Consider the following 17947-nt stretch of genomic DNA (forward strand, 5'->3'; position numbering starts at 1 on the left):
ACTGTCAAACGCTTTGTGAGTTCCAGGTGTGTGCGATATAAGACCAGAGACAGGACAGGCCCTCCAGTGAGGCAAGGTGAGACAGTTGTCCCTCTCTGGACTCCTTTTACTCCCCCCACCCCTGGACAGTGGCATGTGTGAGTGGTGTGTGGCACGTGCGCAGCAGAGGGTGGGCTGTGGATGAGGGATGGGATTTTGCTTTGTCTCTAGCAGCAAAATGTCCTTGGCCCACTGTGGCCAAAGGGGTATAGCCCCATGTGACACACCCTTTCATCTGAGTGATGGGACTCAGCTAGACAGGTAAAGAAAAAGTGATTTATATGTTAAAGAAAGTGTTCAATGGGTTAATTGCACATGAGTTGGAAATGCTGAGTCATTCCCCACAATGCAATTGTTTGGTGACCGTCCTATCTTTGTTGCTGGGAGGAATTTGTAGGTAGCTCCCGTGTGGATAAAGAGCAAAAGCTATAGCGTTCAGTGCTGGCCAGAAAAGTGTGGGAGATCTAAGCAGCAAAGACTGATTAGAATTATGTAGAATTGTGTAAGGAAGTGGAACACTTTGTGAAGAACTGCAAGGACTTTAGAAGCTGCTGGACTTGCTGTGAACTTTGGAACAGCAATAATTTTTGAAGCAAATAACTCTTACTGGGATCAGAGAGAGGTGCCTACTTTGCCTCTGTCTTCACCCAAAAAGGAAAGCAGTGCCCAACCTGGTGCTAACAGAATAAATAATGCAAGGAAGGAGCTGCAGCCCAAGACAGGAAAACAGGTGGTAAGGGAACACCTAGCTACTTTAAATGAATTCAAATCTCCAGGGCCCGATGAGCTGCACCCAAGGGTACTAAAGCAGCTTGTGGATGTAATCTCAGAGCCTGAGTCTATGTTTGGGAATTCTTGGAGAACAGGTGAGGTTCCTGCAGGCTAGAGGCAGGGAAATGTTGCCCCCCTCTTCAGAAAATGGAAAAAAGAAGACCCAGGTCAGCTTGAAGTCAATACTGTACAGTGGTACCCCTGGTTGCGAACGGGATCCGTTCCGGAGCCCCGTTTGCAAAATGAGCAGAACGCAACCCGCAGCTGCACATCTGAGCATGTGTGGGTTGCGATTCGCAGCTTATGCGCATGTGTGTGACGTCATTTTGTGCATCTGCGGGACGCAACCTGAAAAAAGTATCATGAAGCAAACGTAACACGAGGTATGACTGTACCAGGAAAACTCCTAGAACAGATAATTTAAGTCTGTGAGCACTTAGAAAATGATGCTGTGAATACAAACACCCAGCATGGGTTTCTCAAAAACAAATCATGCAATCTCATTTCTTTTTGGATAGAGTTACAGTACAAGCATGGTGGATCAGGGAAGGCTATGGATGTAGTGTACCTTGATTTCAGTGAGGCTTTTGACAAAGTCGTCCCCCCCCCCCAATTTTTGTGGAGACTCTGGTAAAATGTGGGCTGGACGAGGTAACTGTTAGGTGGGTATGTAGCTGGTTGCCTGACTGAACCCAGAGTGACCACTAATGGTTCCTCATCATCCTGGAAAAAAGCGAGGTGCCACAGGGTTCTGTCCTGGCCCTACTGTTCAATGCCTTTATAAACGACTTGGATTTAGGAATCAAGAGGAGGCAAAAGCAATACTGAACAGGCAGCCCCACACACCCGCTCTAGAGTCCCATCCTAGTCCCGCGTTAACCAATCAAGAGAGTCACACTGCCGCTCCTCACAGGAGCCGCGCCTCGCTCCCAGGATGGGAAGCCCATAGAGACGTGGTAGGAGGGAGGAAAGACCGGCCCTCTCTCCATGCCCACAAAAAACCCCCACTACTCCAGACTGGAAGGCAAACGTCTCCTCAAACAAGATTCCCCCGCGGGCACTTCCGGTCTACAACGGAGCGCGCTTCCGGCACTCTCTTCCGAGCAGTCCCACCATAGAGGCGCTGCGCGATAGAGCGGCGTCCCACGGCCTCCGTAGAGAGTCGTGGCGCCTTCTTCCATTTTCTTTCTTTTTCAAACCGGAGAGGCAAGAGAACACTAAGCGACTGTGGGACCGAAAGCCAACGGCCCCGGAAGGAGGAAGTGAGGTGAGCTTTCTGGAGAGGAGGGGAGAGGATGTGACTCGTGTTGCGCAGGCGGGAAAGTGCGTCTGGTGAGGTGGGGGGGATTCAAAGCCGGGCGTGCCAGGGCTGGGGGGCAATTGTCTTCGGTTTAAGCGCGGTTGGTATGGGAAACTGCGGTAGTAGTAGTGGTAGCAGCAGGAGTAGGCGGCTGGTGTGCGCTGTTGCTGCTCCGTAAGGAGGCGAGTTTTGGCTCCCGCAAATAGACAACGTGCGTGTTGCGCTGTGGCGGCGCTGAGCATCTTGTGGGTCGGGGGCTCCTGGGTGCGGGGTTTGGTGTGTGTACTTCCTAGTAGGCATTGTGAGGCAGGGGTGGTTTTTACCCCAGTTGGCCAAAGGCAGCTTGCTAGAAGTCGTCGTCTTCTTCCCGTCTCCCATGTATAAACAAAACATTTTCTGCTTTCTCCCCAGGTTTCGCCTCCCCACAAGTGTTTTCTATTCCCCTGTGCCTTCGTGTTCCCTTTGCTTCTGTTAGAACTAGATGGAGGAGATCCCAAGTTCCAGGAAGGACTAAGGCGTCTTGTCTTCTCCCTGCTTGGTTCCCTGCAAAACTTTTCCCCAAGAACAGCTCGGCACTTTTTTGCTGGTGTGGCCTCAACCCCTGCCATAGTGGGGTGAGGGGCTTGGAGGTGCTGTCAACATGGCGGATACATTGGAATTCAATGAAATATACCAAGAAGTGAAGGGATCGATGGTGAGTTAATGGGGTGGTGGTGGTAGCCTGAAAGGAGGAAAGTAACATATGGTGCTATGTGAGGAACAAGCAGTATGTTTGGAGGAAGGTTGACCTGTTGGATGGGATGTCACCTCGCCACTTTAGAAACCTAGTGCTTTGCCACAAGTTTGTTGTATGATCTGTGGTGTTCTGGTATGCCATCTTTTAAAGGGGAGTAAAAAATAATATTGCTCTGTCCCTTAAGGGTTCGCTGAGGTTAATACTTTAAACATAATGGCAGGAGGGCCTATGAGAATACATTATTTAGGTCAGTGAACAAATGTTTCAAGAGTGATGAAGCCCACATTTTTGCTTTGGGCTCCTGAGGATTGTGGAGAAATAACTTTTTTGGGTGGCAAATTCTTTACTCACTAAAATGCATCTTGAGACTTCAGCTGGGTATGAAACGTGCCTTAAAGCCTTTTTATTATTCAGCATTGTTAATGCCACTGGGGGGATTACTTGGCAGGCTGGTTGGATATCACTTGGGATTATTTCTGGATGCAAAACAACAAAGACTCTTGTGGCAAACTGAAAGACTAACAAATATATTATGGTGTAAGATTTTGTGAGCTAGAGTCTATAGATCTATATAAATGTGATTCCTAGCCACAAATATTTGCTTAATTTAAAACTGAATATGAAGCAAGGTTCTGAGGCTGACTTCTAAGGAAGTAACACCTACTTAAATAAATAGGGCTTTACTTCTTAGCAAATATGGTTAGGTTTGTGCTGTAAACATTGTCTTTTTTAAGAAAACAGATGTCTGGGCACTTTACTGTAGAAGCAGAAAACTAGATCTGGCCACTAGGTTGGCTCCATATTCCTCTCGCTGCCAAAGCAAAGTTTGACAGATGGTGGGGGGGGGATACTCACCTGTCAGTCACTTGACATCACAGCAACATCAAGTCACTGGTGTTTCCCTATATGGTTAGAAATCGACTGTGGGCCAAGGCAAATCACTTAGCAAAGTGCTTAGAAAGCACACTGCAACCCCACTTTTGGACCAGCCACATTTTGACCTTCTCTATCCCTGATAGCATATAGCACATCAGGTGTAAGACAGGTGGGTGTGGCTTGCAGGCAAAATGGGGAGGTCTGGTAACCTAATTAGGTCTCTGGGTTGGAGGTTCCCCACTGCTGCTTTACTGAGTGGTTTGAGTCCCATTCCAAATGTTTGGGGAGAAAACAATTATAGTGGAAGGAATTATTGTAGTTGTTGGATAGTTGCCATAAACACCACATCATATGTCTTGTCCAACTTGTTCTAAATAGTATTTTAAAAGGGGTTTTGGTGGCAGTTTAAGGAATAAATGGAGTTGTTTTAGGAGAAGAGCCTATCAAGCTTTTGAGAGGCCACGGAGCTAAAGCACCTGCTAACCTTCTGTCTCTTGTGGGTCAGAATGATGGCCGCCTGCGACTGAACCGTCAAGGTGTGATTTTCAAGAACAGTAAAACAGGAAAAGTGGACAATATTCAGGCATCAGAGTTGGCAGAGGGCATCTGGCGACGAGTGGCCCTGGGACATGGTCTCAAACTCCTGACAAAGAACGGTCACGTCTACAAATATGATGGGTTCAGAGAGACGGTAAGGTTCTTTTTGGAATGAGTTTGCTTCTGAGCATGATACAGTACAGCCCTCAGCAGGTCTTCAGGACTTGGTGGGGTGAGCGGTTTTTTGTATTATGGATGATATTGTGCAGCATCTGCCATTGGGTGTTTATTTTTGCCTGAAATTCCACCAGTTTGCATATCCAGTTTGGTCTTGCAAAAGTGCCTTTTCCCTCTAGCCTTATGGTTGTGTATTGCTTTAGTTGCAGGCTGTTATAAAGGAGATGTCGGTTCTACAATGGGATTTCTAGTTTCATGCATCTCTTCTAGCATGCAATTCTTAACTCTTAGCTTATATAAAAAATACTTGTTAGTATTGACATAATTTTGCTCTGGCCTCTGATATGTAGCTTATTTTAATTTCCAAGGTGCAGAAAGCTATTCACAGCAAATGGCTACTCTATACCGCTGCCTTACTAGTGCATTAACTGACTGTTCCCTGATTATGCATTTTCCTTCCATAGGAATTTGACAAACTCTCAGATTTCTTCAAGACACACTTTCACTTAGACCTTGCTGAAAAAGACTTGTGTGTGAAGGGGTGGAACTGGGGGACAGTGAAGTTTGGAGGTATGTTTGGGTGTGGTGGGTGGTACCCCAACCCCAAGGGAAATTAGCACACTGTGTCTCGAAAACAGAGCTAAGAGAAAAGAATGGAGAAGGTTGTTTTTGTTTTACTTTGGGTTGGAGAGTGACTGAGAATGTATTATTATTTTCTCTTGGAAGATACCTTGTTGGTCTTTTGCAGGGCAGCTTCTCTCTTTTGACATTGGTGAGCAGCCAGTTTTTGAGATCCCACTCAGTAATGTCTCCCAGTGTACAACTGGCAAGAATGAAGTGACGTTGGAGTTCCACCAGAATGACGACACTGAAGTGTCGCTTATGGAGGTGCGCTTCTACGTGCCACCCACTCAGGAGGATGGCGTGGATCCTGTGGAGGTGAGTGAGAACTGAGTAGAGATGATTTTGGGGTGGGAGAGAGAGCATTAGTTGATAAAAACTTCATTCCACTCTTTACTGCAGGCATTTGCCCAGAATGTATTATCCAAGGCAGACGTCATCCAGGCCACCGGAGATGCCATCTGCATCTTCCGAGAGCTGCAGTGCTTGACACCTCGTGGTCGATATGACATCCGCATCTACCCTACCTTCCTGCACCTCCATGGCAAGACATTTGACTACAAGATCCCCTACACCACCGTTCTGCGGCTTTTTCTGCTGCCCCATAAAGATCAACGCCAGATGTTCTTCGTGGTAAGCAGCAGTGGAATTGGGGGGAAGGGGTTGCCTGTCAGGAGTAAGAATGATGGTTACTTCATGCAGTAGGCTCCATTCATAGGTTCTCTTCCTTCTCCCCTTTGTGCTTTACGAGAGAAGCCAGGGCCTTTCATCCCTTGAAAACTTGGGACCAGTTAACGTAAGAGATTTCTTTACTCCCACATGCACCCACTCAACTGCTTTGATCGGTGGAATTGGCACTACTGTGGGGGCCACATAATACCTGTTCCAGATTTGTAAGAACTTGATTGTTTAGTGTGGCAGCACCTGCGCTTCTGAACTTCATGCCTATTGAGATCAAACAGGCACCTTCTTTTTTGGGCGCCTGCTAAAAACATTCTTGCTTACACAAACCTATCCTGGTGCTTTGAAAATTAGTATTTTAAGTTTTTAAAAAATATGGTTGTGATTTTTTTCTTGATTTTCTTGTTTTATCTTTTTGTAAATCACTTGGAGGTATTTTGCAATCAAATGATGTATACCTTTTATGAAATAAAAATAAATAAGTTCTTGTTACTAATTAAAAAACCAGAAACAAAGCAAATTATCAGTCTTATGTTGCACTCTGGGGAGAAGAATCCAGGTGTCTTTCTACTCAGTACACAGTGTCTCAGATAAAATTTCAGGGATTGTTATGTATCCTTCCTATTCTTCTGCTCTGCCTTGGTTCCCTCCCTGCAAGCGTTCCGGGCATAAGGGGAGCTGGCCTGTTGTTTCAGCACTGTGTTAAGGTGTCGGGCCTTAGGGCTATCTTGTTCCTTCTAACTGCAGCAGGTGTGGATAGAGATGCAAGAGCTAATCCCTCAGTGTTGCATAGCTAACTTGCACATAATAATCTCTTCCTATCAGATGGAGATAAAGCACATAATTTTTTCTTAGAAAGCAGCAAGGTGGTCTTGTGGCACCTGCTATGCCAGACTGCACATCTGGCCAAGTTATTTGTTGCTTATAAGGCCATTGGCCTTAATGTCTCAACAAATGAAACTGATTTGTAAAAATGTTACATGGGGGAAAAAAATATGATAGAGAGACAGTGCACACACTTTTGTAAATCAACAAAATCTTTAATAAACAAATAAAAGTACAAAAAAGAGAAGGCCATTGGCCTTTAAGGCAGAAGGAAGTCAGAGCTTGCATGTCCAGTCTGGCATGGCATTGCCAATGTCTGACATGTTATTGCAAGCAGAGCAACTGCATATACAGCCTGGGGAGGTTTGGCCCTTGTCTGCTTACCTGTGAGCATCTGCAGTTCTAGGGGAGTGGTCATATCTAAAGCTAGACCATGCTATTTTGGAGAAGGCTACATAGTGACATTCTGCATGGTTGTGTTTTTAAAAAAAATAAAAAAGACTATAATGTCTCTTAACATTTCTGAAAGGGTGTGTGTGAGAAATATACTCAGTTTGATGCAGCAGTCTGAACCTGAAGATTCCTGAAAAGAAGTGCAAATTTTTATTCTCCTAGTTGAGTCTGTAGAGACTGCTGCTGTCTAGGATTAAATCTGGATTTCTGTTGCTGTCTTAAATCAAGGGGAAAGGGCTTTGTAATGGGTAGGTTGTCTCTATGTAAGGGAGATGCATGTGATATCAGCGTGGTGTGTGGGGGTTAGGCTGCATGGGAATGGTGCTTTCGGATCAGGGCTCCTGCTGAAGGTGAAGATTATTTCTGCTTCCTTCCAGATCAGCTTAGATCCTCCTATAAAGCAAGGCCAAACACGTTACCACTTTCTTATCCTACTCTTCTCAAAGGATGAGGACATCTCCTTGACCCTCAACATGAATGAGTGCGTACCATTCACAATATTGTATTCCTTACAGTCTATCTGTGTTTGCTTCCCCTAGATGCTTTCTAAGCTTGACTCTACCTGTCATGCCCAAGTGTTTTTTTGTCCCAGTTGCACAGACTGCTGCAATTAATTGGTGTTGTAGTAATCTTTGGAGTCTCTTGCATTTCCATTTCTGTCAAACTTGTTCTGTGTGTTTGTATGGAGAGGGAGAGAACGAGAACGAGACTGGCTTGCACAAGGAGACCTTGGAGTTTCCAGTGCAACATTCTAACTTTATGACTGCTAGTTCTAGTCTCCACCTGCTCCCTATTATTACCTTTCTCAACCCCGACCCCCATGTGCACATATATGCCTGTGCACACCCACACACAGGCGACTCTCTGCTTATGTGGGAGCTATGTCCAGGGAAGGTAGAAACTATAAAAGGCACAGTGCAGCATTTACTGCAGACTGTCCCTGGACCTCAGAATGCTCTCCCAGAGTGAATGCAATGGCAGGTGGAATTGCTGACTGTGCTTTTTCAGCATAAAGCTGTGATCCCTCAAGTTAAATGTGCATGAGTTGTGAGTCAACTGTACATACATAAGCATGCACACTTAGTATTTAAAACATCTTTCAACAGCCGCTTGAGTCTGGCACTTTCTTAACTTCTATTCTGTCTCTCTCTCTCAACAGGGATGAGGTAGAGAAGCGCTTTGAGGGTCGGCTCACCAAGAATATGTCTGGCTCCCTGTATGAGATGGTCAGTCGTGTCATGAAAGCTCTTGTCAACCGGAAGATCACTGTGCCTGGCAACTTCCAGGGGTGAGAAATGCCTCCATGCTGGGTTAGAGGAATTGTGAACCATTCATTGGCTGTCATTGATTTGACCAGGGTATGAATGAGAAAGGTATGGCCAAAATTGAGCATGGCTCTTATTTCCCTATTACAGGCATTCCGGGGCACAGTGCATCACTTGTTCCTATAAGGCTAGTTCGGGCCTCCTGTACCCTTTAGAGCGTGGCTTCATCTACGTGCACAAGCCACCCGTTCATGTTCGCTTTGACGAGATTTCTTTTGTGAACTTTGCCCGTGGGACCACAACCACACGCTCCTTCGACTTCGAAATAGAAACCAAGCAGGGAATGCAATACACTTTCAGCAGCATAGAGAGGTGAGTGAATGGATTGTAGCAGAACCATAGAGACACAAGTGTGCTCACCAGCTTTTGATCTCCGCCACCTCTATAGCTGTATAATATTTTCCATTGTGGTGGAAAGGGGCAGAATTGCCACTGCCCTTGAGCCCTTCCCATTCTGAAAGACAGTTCTTTATGCTGCTTGCATATGTGTGACCTATAATGTTTTCATTTTAATAGCTGCATCATGCATATATTCTTATTTATTAATTTGTTACCTGCCTTTCACTCTTAAGGTCCCAGGGCAGGTTACAGCGTTAAAAACAATATTCAAAACAATTTAAAACCATAAAACTAAAGTAGGTCCTAAAAAAACAATATTCCGTTCTCCAGTTCCCCTCTTTGCCCTCACAATATAGGGTCTATTTTCCCTGGCAGCAACTGATTCACTGCTGTTCTGTGAAGTTTTGTCACAGGCAAGTGAGTATTAGCCTTGTGCGAGATGATTGTGTCTATGGCTTCTCTTCCTTGCAGAGAAGAATATGGCAAACTATTTGACTTTGTGAATACCAAGAAGTTGAACATCAAGAACCGAGGACTGAAGGAGGTACCTGTTACAAGAGGGTGGGCAAGAGAGAGGACAGGGAAAGGCAACTACTGTCTGGTCCTGATCCTGATCTACTGGGGAAGGGTGGGGGTTCTCTGTCTCTCCGGAGCTTTCTCCCTTCTCAATTTCTGTTCTCTCCTTGTAGAAGAAAAAGGTCTGTGCGATTGTCCCCTCCTCTTCCTCCTCCTCTTGGTTCAGGTCTCCTCTGCATGGCTGTGGTGAACATTCCTAATCACCATAGTATAACCTTGCATGAACCACAGGCAAGGGGCAGCAGCCTGCTCTGCTCAAGAAGTGGCTTCCACCTAATCCACCTTACTAGCATGGTTCTTCCCTTCCTCTGAGGAGAGAAGGTGTGTTCTAGCAGACCCAGGAGACAGCATGCATTCAGTTCTTGAGGAATCTGCTGTGTGTGTGTGTGTGTGTGTGTGTGTTTAAAACAGAAGCCTTTTCCATACAGTATGTGTGCTCAAAAGCATGCTGGGAGTTGTGGTTTTAGAATCTCTGCATGTTTTGGGTGTGGAAAGTGTTGAGAGAGAGTGTCTGCTCAAATACTGGAGTTTGAAAGCTTCCATGGAATGCTTTGTTTCTGTTTCTAGGGCATGAAGAGTGTGCCCTATGATGATTATGCTGGTTCAGATGAGGACTCACATGATGCTTACTTGGAGCGTATGAAGGAGGAGGGCAAAATTCGTGAGGAGCATGCAAATGACAGCAGTGAAGACTCTGGGGAGGAGACGGGTAAGCCATTTTTTGAAAATTTCTTTTGGGTTTGGTTTTTTTAATAATTGAACAGTATATAACTTTTTAAAAATATGTTTATATTTATTTTTCATGGCACAGAAGATACATTTTGAGAAAACTGTTGTTACAACAGTAAACAACAAATAACTTGTACTGATCGTATTTCAAACTTTTGTCATGTTATATAATAAAGTTGTGTTTGATTACGCTAAAAGATCATGCCACATTTCCCCAAGAATGTTTGATAGATTTCTGCCATGGTCTCAACAATTTATGTTTTCAAGAAGCATTTGCCATACATTAGAAAAGGAATGTGGATAGTGTCTGCCCTTTGCCGCTTCGACTTGACATGCCAATATCTAAGCCAATGCTATGGACTATACTTGTTAAGCCCAACATCAATTTTCCAGTATCTGACTATCTCCATACAGGCAGCTGTCAATAGAAAGGCTAAGAGATCAACATTAGGGTAATTTTGAGCGGGTGGGATCATAAGCCAAATACTGCTAGTGCAGGAGACATTTCACTTGTTTTGTTGTATGTCAAGCTTATTTCTATATCTGCCCATGGTTTGCTCTTTTGACTGTTCATCAGTGACATCAAATGTTTTAGTTGAAAGGCCTTGTTAGAAGTTTGAAGGTGTGGGATTCCAAATCTGCTGCTTTGAACATTTCCATACATAGTTCTGGAGCCTAGTTGCACTTTTCCCCTTCGTGTATGAACTTGTTCATTGAGCACTGCCAAATTTTAAATTGTTTGGGTGTAATCATAATTATCAGCACTTGAAAGAGAAACAAAAATTTCAGAAGGATAGCTGCTGTAAAGATGGTTATGCGTCCTGACCATGCTAAATGTAAGTTTTCCCAAGATCTAAGATCCCATCGTACTTGTAAAAGTAATGGTGTAAAGTTTCTTTCTTTAGAGCTGACAGGTTTTTTTGTTACCTGGGCTCCCAAATATTTTACTTCCTTATAGCAGATTTAAAAACCTATCTGTTTTTGAATGATTGATTGGTCAGATGGAGAAATGTCCATTTATGTTATTTCTGATTTGGATTTGCTGATTTTGAATCCAGACACTTTAGCATAATTGCTTAGTTTTTTCATTTCAGTAACATGAGCATTGCAACTTTTGGATTCAATAGCATAATTGATACAATGTCTGCAAAAAGGCTTATTTTATGCATTTCTTTTGTTAGCTATTTAAATATGAAATAAGTAAATGAATAAATAGCTTTTCTGCAGCCTGGAGATACAGAGATTGGCCTATTCTGTCTTTGGTTTGTGGCCAAATCCATTCCTGTTTGCTTTTTCATGCCTTACATTTCATTCTCATCAGTGTGGTTTAAAAACAGAGATTTTCTTTTTCCAGATGAATCATTCAATCCTATGGAGGAGGAAGAGGATGTGGCAGAAGAGTAAGTAAAATGCTTCAGCCTGCTGGAGATAGTGTTGTTGAATGCTGCATTGAGGGCTCTGTTAGGAATCAAAAGGCATGATATTAATATTTTAATAATTACTGGAGGAAGCTGTGTGCTTGGAAGGGGCCAGCGTAACACTGAAGGATGCAATAGCATCTGGAACTGTGACCAGGTCTCTGCGGGTTTTCAATATGACCGTATGGAAGCAGGCAAAACACATGATTAGGAGACTTCCAACAGAAGAAAGTTGGATCATCTGTATTGGAGTGATGACAATAGTAGGGTGAAATGGGAAGAAGAACAGTTTGTTATAATGTTGTGAGGATCCATTTGGGGAGTAGGAAATGGGGGTTGTAGTTCATGCCGCATGAGCAGGTTTCCACTTTTGCAGGGGTGGCGTGCTTTCTTTTCTCTGTCTCCTGTCAGCCCACCCAGATCTCCTCAGGATGGTCTCCAAAGCCTCTTGAGCGATTGTGACGGTGTACAGTCAGAGCTGCAAGGAGGAGGGGAAGTCCCACTGCATTAGTGGAGGCCTGTTCCTCTCGTATAGCAGCATTACTGGGTGCAACCACTGGTTATCAAAATGAGTGGGGAAATCTGAGTCCTAAATTTAAGGCAACACTTTGCGACTCACTTTGACAGTCTTGTGCTTTTTATCTTCGTCTGTGAAATATGCTGTCCTTTCATCAGTCTAAAATTGTACACAGGGTTGAATATTCAAGAAAACGTTGGGAGCTAGTAATCTGGGCGTGCTTTCACTTAAGCTGTTGGAGAGCATCTTGCAGGGTGGGCAGTCATGACAATGGACCCATTCTATTTCAAATGCTTTGAGAACGTCAGCTTACTTAAAAGGCTTGTCTGGTTGGTCTTTGAAGTATGAACATTGGGGCAGGTTAGACAGATGAAGGGTATAAAAGGCAATTGCTTTTGATGTTTGCATGCAATGGTTAACAGTCAATTGATACCTGCTGCTTTGTGCGCTCTTGCTAGAATAGTTTCTGACAAGTCTATGCAGCGGCTTATTGAAATCCTATATATCTAACAATTTTTAGCAGTCGTGGTAGGGCTTCCAGTGTTTCTACATTTTATAAGTTGTTTATTCTAATCGGGCTATATAGACCTATCTGTTTATGATATTTGTTACTGATTTCAATGATCCTGCAGCATCCAAGTCATTCTTGGGACTTATTAATTTATTTGCTGCATTTATTTCCCAGTTTTTCTGTAAGGAGCTGGAGATGCTGTTTAATATGGTTCTCCCCCTCCTTATTTAATCCCCACAGCAACCCTTTTTTGGTAGGCTAGGCTGAGTGGGGATTTGAACCCTAGTTACCCTATTTCTAGTCCTGCACTCTAACCACTACACTGCACTGATGTAGTGTAACTGACACATGAGAGGTAAGCACAAAAAAACTTAGGATGAGGATATTGTTGCTCAAGCTTGAGTGTGTGCTCTCATTTTAAAAGTGACTGGGATTTGTTTGTGGGTTTAGGAAGCTGTGAACCCACCTCTTTCTTTGGGTGTCTTTTCCTTGTGACAGGTTTGACAGTAATGCCTCAGCCAGCTCGTCAAGCAACGAAGGAGACAGCGACGAGAAGAAGAAACCTGCCAAAAAAGCCAAAATTGTCAAAGAACGCAAGCCTCGCAAGAAGCCATCTGAGGTGAGAGCAACCAGGATGTGGAGATTGTTGAATTCAAGGCCGCTCTCTTCCTGGCTTTCTTTGAGTGCTTCCTGTCAGAGCTGGAAGTGCCTGTGAGAAAGCAAACAAGTGCACAGTTACAAATCAGCAGCCTTGCACTGGGCATTGCTTGGGAGTTCCTAAGAAACCAAACAAATCAGTGCAGTTTTGAAAGGTGCACTCTGTCATCTTGATTCAAAAGGGCATCCAAACAGAGGGGAACCTGCTCCTCGATCCCAGTGGTGCCCAAACACCTAGCAAGCAGACAAATCAGCAGTTGATATATTGACAAGGGACCATATTTTGAACTGAATCGGGACCAGCAGTGTTAACTTGCGCCTGTGTTAGCTGAGACCGGAACAAGAACTGTTTTAAAACTCTTGAACACATTCAAATATTAATCGACTTAAGTAAAGCTATTGAGGGTACCTAAGGAGAGTTCACTGCCGAAATCTCTCCTTACATAGAGAGGTTAACAGGCATTCCCCCTGTGAATCTGCTCACATAGGGGAGAGCTGTGGCAGGATGGGCTTTGAAATTGAGGGATGGCACTGGGGGCCAAGTTGGTCCATGCTTATTAGTGGTGCAGTGAATATGAAAACCAGTCTTGGGAATATAAGGGGGAAAGGGGGCAGTAGAAGAGGATTTGGAGCAAAAACTGTGTGTCGCAATTTACAGAGCTGCAGATTGCTGGAAGGGCAATTGGCTACAGTCAAAAGTCAAGTTAGAGGTCTTTATGCAGGTGGCTTTGGTAGACTGGAAGGGATTTTTCCGGAATCTGTGGAATAGGCAGGGCTTCCCTTTACCTGGAGGTGAAGTGTTGTGATTTTTCTCTCTTCTCACCCTCCCTTTTCCCACAGGGTAAGAAAGGGAAAGACCCCAATGCCCCAAAGAGACCTTTGTCTGCTTACATGCTCTGGCTCAATGCTAACCGTGACAAGATCAGGGCAGATAGTCCTGGCATGAGTGTCACTGATGTGTCCAAGAAGGCCGGAGAACTCTGGAAAGGAATGTCCAAAGAGAAGAAAGAGGTGGGTGATGAGTTGATAATGATAACATTTTATGGATGTGGAAGTGTGCCAGTAACCTTTGGGAGTTGTTTATGATTTGTTCATCTGAATGCCAGTTGCTGGGGGGGGGGGCAGACAGTGGGAGAGGGCTGTTGCTTTCTGGAGGTTCTCTGAAGTGTCTTGGAAGGGTGGTAGTTCAGTGGTGGACCACATGTTTTCCACGTAGAAGGTCAGAGGTTCAATCCCTGTTGTGTCAGGCTAGGATTGGAAAGGATTCCTGCCTCAAACCCTGGGACATTAGGGAATTCCTGCTGTGAGAAATGGTTGCTAAACCAAATTGACTCTTGGTCTGATCCAGCAGGAATTCCATAATGTCCCAAGACAGTTAAATCCTGTTTTATCCTGATGATTATGCATTTCCACTTGGTCACTAAATCCAGCTCTGGGTTTTTGAACCTCAGTTGAATCCATTTCAGCCTTGACCCACAGGCATAAGGAAAAGAACGATGGGCTTAAAATAAAACCTCAGGACTCTGCATTCCTTGAGTTTTTGGATTTCAGTTTCTATTGCATGGGATACACATGCTCCTGGTGTTAGCAGAAATGGTGCATGAGTTGTTCTTTTTGTGGGTTGCGTGAGTAGTGAGTAAAACCTTCTCTTTTTGGATGAAGGAATGGGATCGCAAAGCTGAAGATGCCAAGAGGGACTACGAGAAGGCAATGAAGGACTACAATGAAGGAGGGAAGTCGGACAGCTCCAAGAAGTGAGTAGCTGCGTCCCTCCCCCACAAAGAAGAAAACAGACTCCCTTCCTCATTTCTCCATAGTGCTTCTGTTGCCCCAAAGGGTTTCTGCCATTACAGCACCCTATCTCTTTCTTCACACGAACAGGGAAAAATCCAAGAAGAAGAAAAAGCCAGAGAAGCCAGGGAAAGGCAAGCCAGAGAAGAAGACACCTGCATCTGCAAAATCGTCTGTGAGCAAGAGCCCTTCCAAACAACTTGGAGAGAGTTTCAAGAGCAAGGAATTTGTCTCCAGTGATGATAGCTCCTCAGGCGAGGACAAGAAGGAGGTGAGTGGCAATGCACTCTGTGGTGGCAATGCAGTGCCACTGCCAGTGAGCTAGGGAGGAGGGGAAGGAAAACATGCTCCATTCAGGTCGGAATCCTGTTGCCAGTTTTTGCTACAGAAGAGCAACCAATCCCCCCCCCCATGATGTTTTCACCACAAGTTACAGGATGGTCCTTTTGTGGCCACTAGAAATGGTAGAGTGCCTCTAACCGTGAACATGGCAATCCATAATCTCCCTACTTTCATTAGTCTCCACACTTGAGACATTGCACTGCTTCATGTGTTTTAATTTGCCGAATAAGTATTTATGGAATTTGTATTTCAGAGCTAAGAACATTTTTCACGGTGTGTAGTCTTATAGGACAGTGTCAGGAGGAAAGGACAACAGGAAAGATATTGAGGCAGGGAAGATAGGTGGAGAGCCATGGGAAGAACACGGACGTCTGGTGTTGGTAAAAGGCACACCACTGCAAAGACCTGCTTAAAGCCCCCTTGGTTTCTAAGCGTTTGCTTTACTATGCTCTGCAACCATGAAGACTAGAAATTTGCTATTTTTAAGAATACCAAGCCAGTTATGTATAAGTGCTCAAGCTGGAGAACAATATTGGCTTTAATAATATATCATATGATTTCTATTTTCCCCTGGTTTCTCCATGTTCTCCTGTCCTTTTACTGCCATTTGCTGAACCATATTCATTCCTGTTACATTGTACACACTCCTGTGTTTCTAGCGTAGTAAATAAAAGCACATTGCAGGCTTTTCTAGATTTCCCCATCTTCATGCAGCTTAAACATCCTGTTTGCTCCATTTATTGTATGCTTTTACTGCAGTTGGCTGTTCAGCTGAAGCTTAATTGATCTGGTCCCAGTGGTACCCAGCAGCTCCCCTTTCCGGCGCTGATTCTGTTGGCTTAGACTCTAAGGCATGCAGCTAATCTTGAATCTTTCCTTTGCTCTTAACAATACCTGTGCCTCTTTCTTTTCTAGGATTCTGATGAGGAGGAGATCGCCAGCACCCCACCCAGCTCAGCAGAATCTGCATCTGGTTCAGATTAGCAAGAAACACCCACACAAACACCCCGATTCCCCACCCTTTTTGCAGGTGTTGTGGTGGTTCTATTTGTGGAGGTGAGGCCAAGAGGACATTGTTCCAGGCAGGATGGATGGAGAGCTGGCACCACTACAATGCTTCAGTTGTTCCCCCTCCCAGTATTGCAGGTTGTAGTCAGGGCCAGTTGTCCCGTCCAGAGAGAATGGATTGTGCTAAAAGAGGACAGAGAAAGCCCATCACCCCTGCCCCTTTTCTACCTTCATGTTGCTGTAGATGCATTGTGTCCTGTTAGATGGCGGGCTCAGTGGTATGTGGCATACAGCTGGAAGATGGGGGCACTGTGTTGCTTCCCTGGTCAGATTCAGTTGATGTCTTTCGGTTTTTCTTTTTTAAGGTTCTCTTTGCATTTTTGTTTATCGTGGCTAACTGATTTAATAAAAATCAAGTGAATTTGGACGAGACTTGTTCTTGTGTGACACCCCACCCTGCAACAGCCCGGACAAATGAAAAGCATCTTCCAGCATGGAGGTGTATGTCAAAGCAAATCAAACCATTTCTTCTGCAGCAGCAGGGAAAGACCTATGTATATTTGCGCAACCTGCGCCAGTGATCTTTATGTAGAGTTTTGTACAGGAGCTGCATCTTATGCTTTGGGCCAAGGGGCTTAACTGTAGTACCTTCCATTAGCAGCTGCTGCACTAATTGTATTTAAAGGGCCATTGCGTCCTGATGGGATGTGGCTAATGTAGGCAAGCAGTCAATAGAGATGAAACCTGGCAGTGCCTGAGATTCCATCAGCAATAACAGCATCCTTGAACCTCGCCAACATTAACACTTGGGACAGCGTCTGGTCCCGATGGATAACTGCTGGCACTCTTTAAAGAAATGTGAGAGCTGCTGTGCTTTGCTTTTCCTTAAAGACAAAAGAAGCTTACAGGCAGCTTCCTTTCCCCCCTTTCCTCTATTGGATCATCTTATATCAACCAGTATGGAGACGTGTATCCATGTGAGTGTGTGTACAGAAGGAATAGAGGTGGACTTGAGCTGGCCTTGGATGGATTGCCAATGGCTGTTTCCTTGGCAGGGATGTTGCTCGACAAGTGGCTCTCTGGGAATTCAGGAGCAGTATTAAAATGATAAGGGGCTAATTAAAATCAAATTGGACCTAATGGCTCAACCCATGGAAGTCATCAGCCTCTTTTGAGTATGACGCATCCTGGGCAAAACAAAGGGGTATTGTGCCCCCTAGACAGAGTGGGAGCCCTTTGGGAAACATAAAAGCAGGGCATGGTGATCAAATCCATCATGTTTAATCTTTTGCATCCTGTATTGTTATTAGTCATAAGAGTTGCTGCTTTGGCTAACATTTGTATTTCTCTTTAGAAAGCCATTTATGTTGTTGGCCATCACGGTATCCCCTGGCAGTAGGTTTCATATTTTAATTATGCATTCTTTTGATTACTTTTATTTATCTTAAAACCAGCTATATATCCTTTCCAATGAAGAGCTGTGAACTCTTGTTTTTTTAGAGTGGGCAACCTTTCAAAATTCCTTACCCAGTACTTCTCATAACCTTACGAGCCAATCTTATCCCACCTCAGCACTTCCCACCCACACAAAGCTAAAATCCTCAAATGATTTACACTTTCTTTGTAAGGTAGGTGGGCTCCCCGTGATCATTTTATTCATGTTTTTTTCTTTCGACAGCTGTAGGGCTTTGTATTGAGGTTCCCAGAACTGCACACAC

General features: G+C 44.5%; 1 protein-coding gene across 4 annotated transcripts; it reads left to right on the forward strand.

Annotated features, from left to right (window-relative positions):
- Positions 1-1913: 1913 nt before the first annotated feature.
- SSRP1 (structure specific recognition protein 1) lies at positions 1914-16654 on the forward strand. Of its 4 annotated transcripts, none has more exons than XM_082216041.1 (17): positions 1914-2077; positions 2522-2804; positions 4228-4413; positions 4901-5006; positions 5185-5375; positions 5460-5690; positions 7394-7497; positions 8176-8304; positions 8432-8653; positions 9152-9224; positions 9824-9965; positions 11340-11385; positions 12930-13050; positions 13929-14099; positions 14751-14842; positions 14970-15150; positions 16137-16654. In XM_082216041.1, the coding sequence occupies exons 2-17, from the start codon at positions 2751-2753 to the stop codon at positions 16203-16205; spliced, it is 2118 nt and encodes a 705-aa protein (XP_082072167.1). In that variant the 5' UTR covers positions 1914-2077; positions 2522-2750; the 3' UTR covers positions 16206-16654. The 4 variants fall into 4 exon arrangements, with proteins under 4 accessions (XP_082072167.1, XP_082072169.1, XP_082072168.1 ...); XM_082216043.1 differs by having other exon boundaries at positions 1944-2133; XM_082216042.1 differs by having other exon boundaries at positions 2062-2142.
- Positions 16655-17947: the final 1293 nt, after the last annotated feature.

Source organism: Podarcis vaucheri, assembly GCF_965113315.1.
Source record: "Podarcis vaucheri genome assembly, chromosome: 1".
NCBI classification, from domain to species: domain Eukaryota; kingdom Metazoa; phylum Chordata; class Lepidosauria; order Squamata; family Lacertidae; genus Podarcis; species Podarcis vaucheri.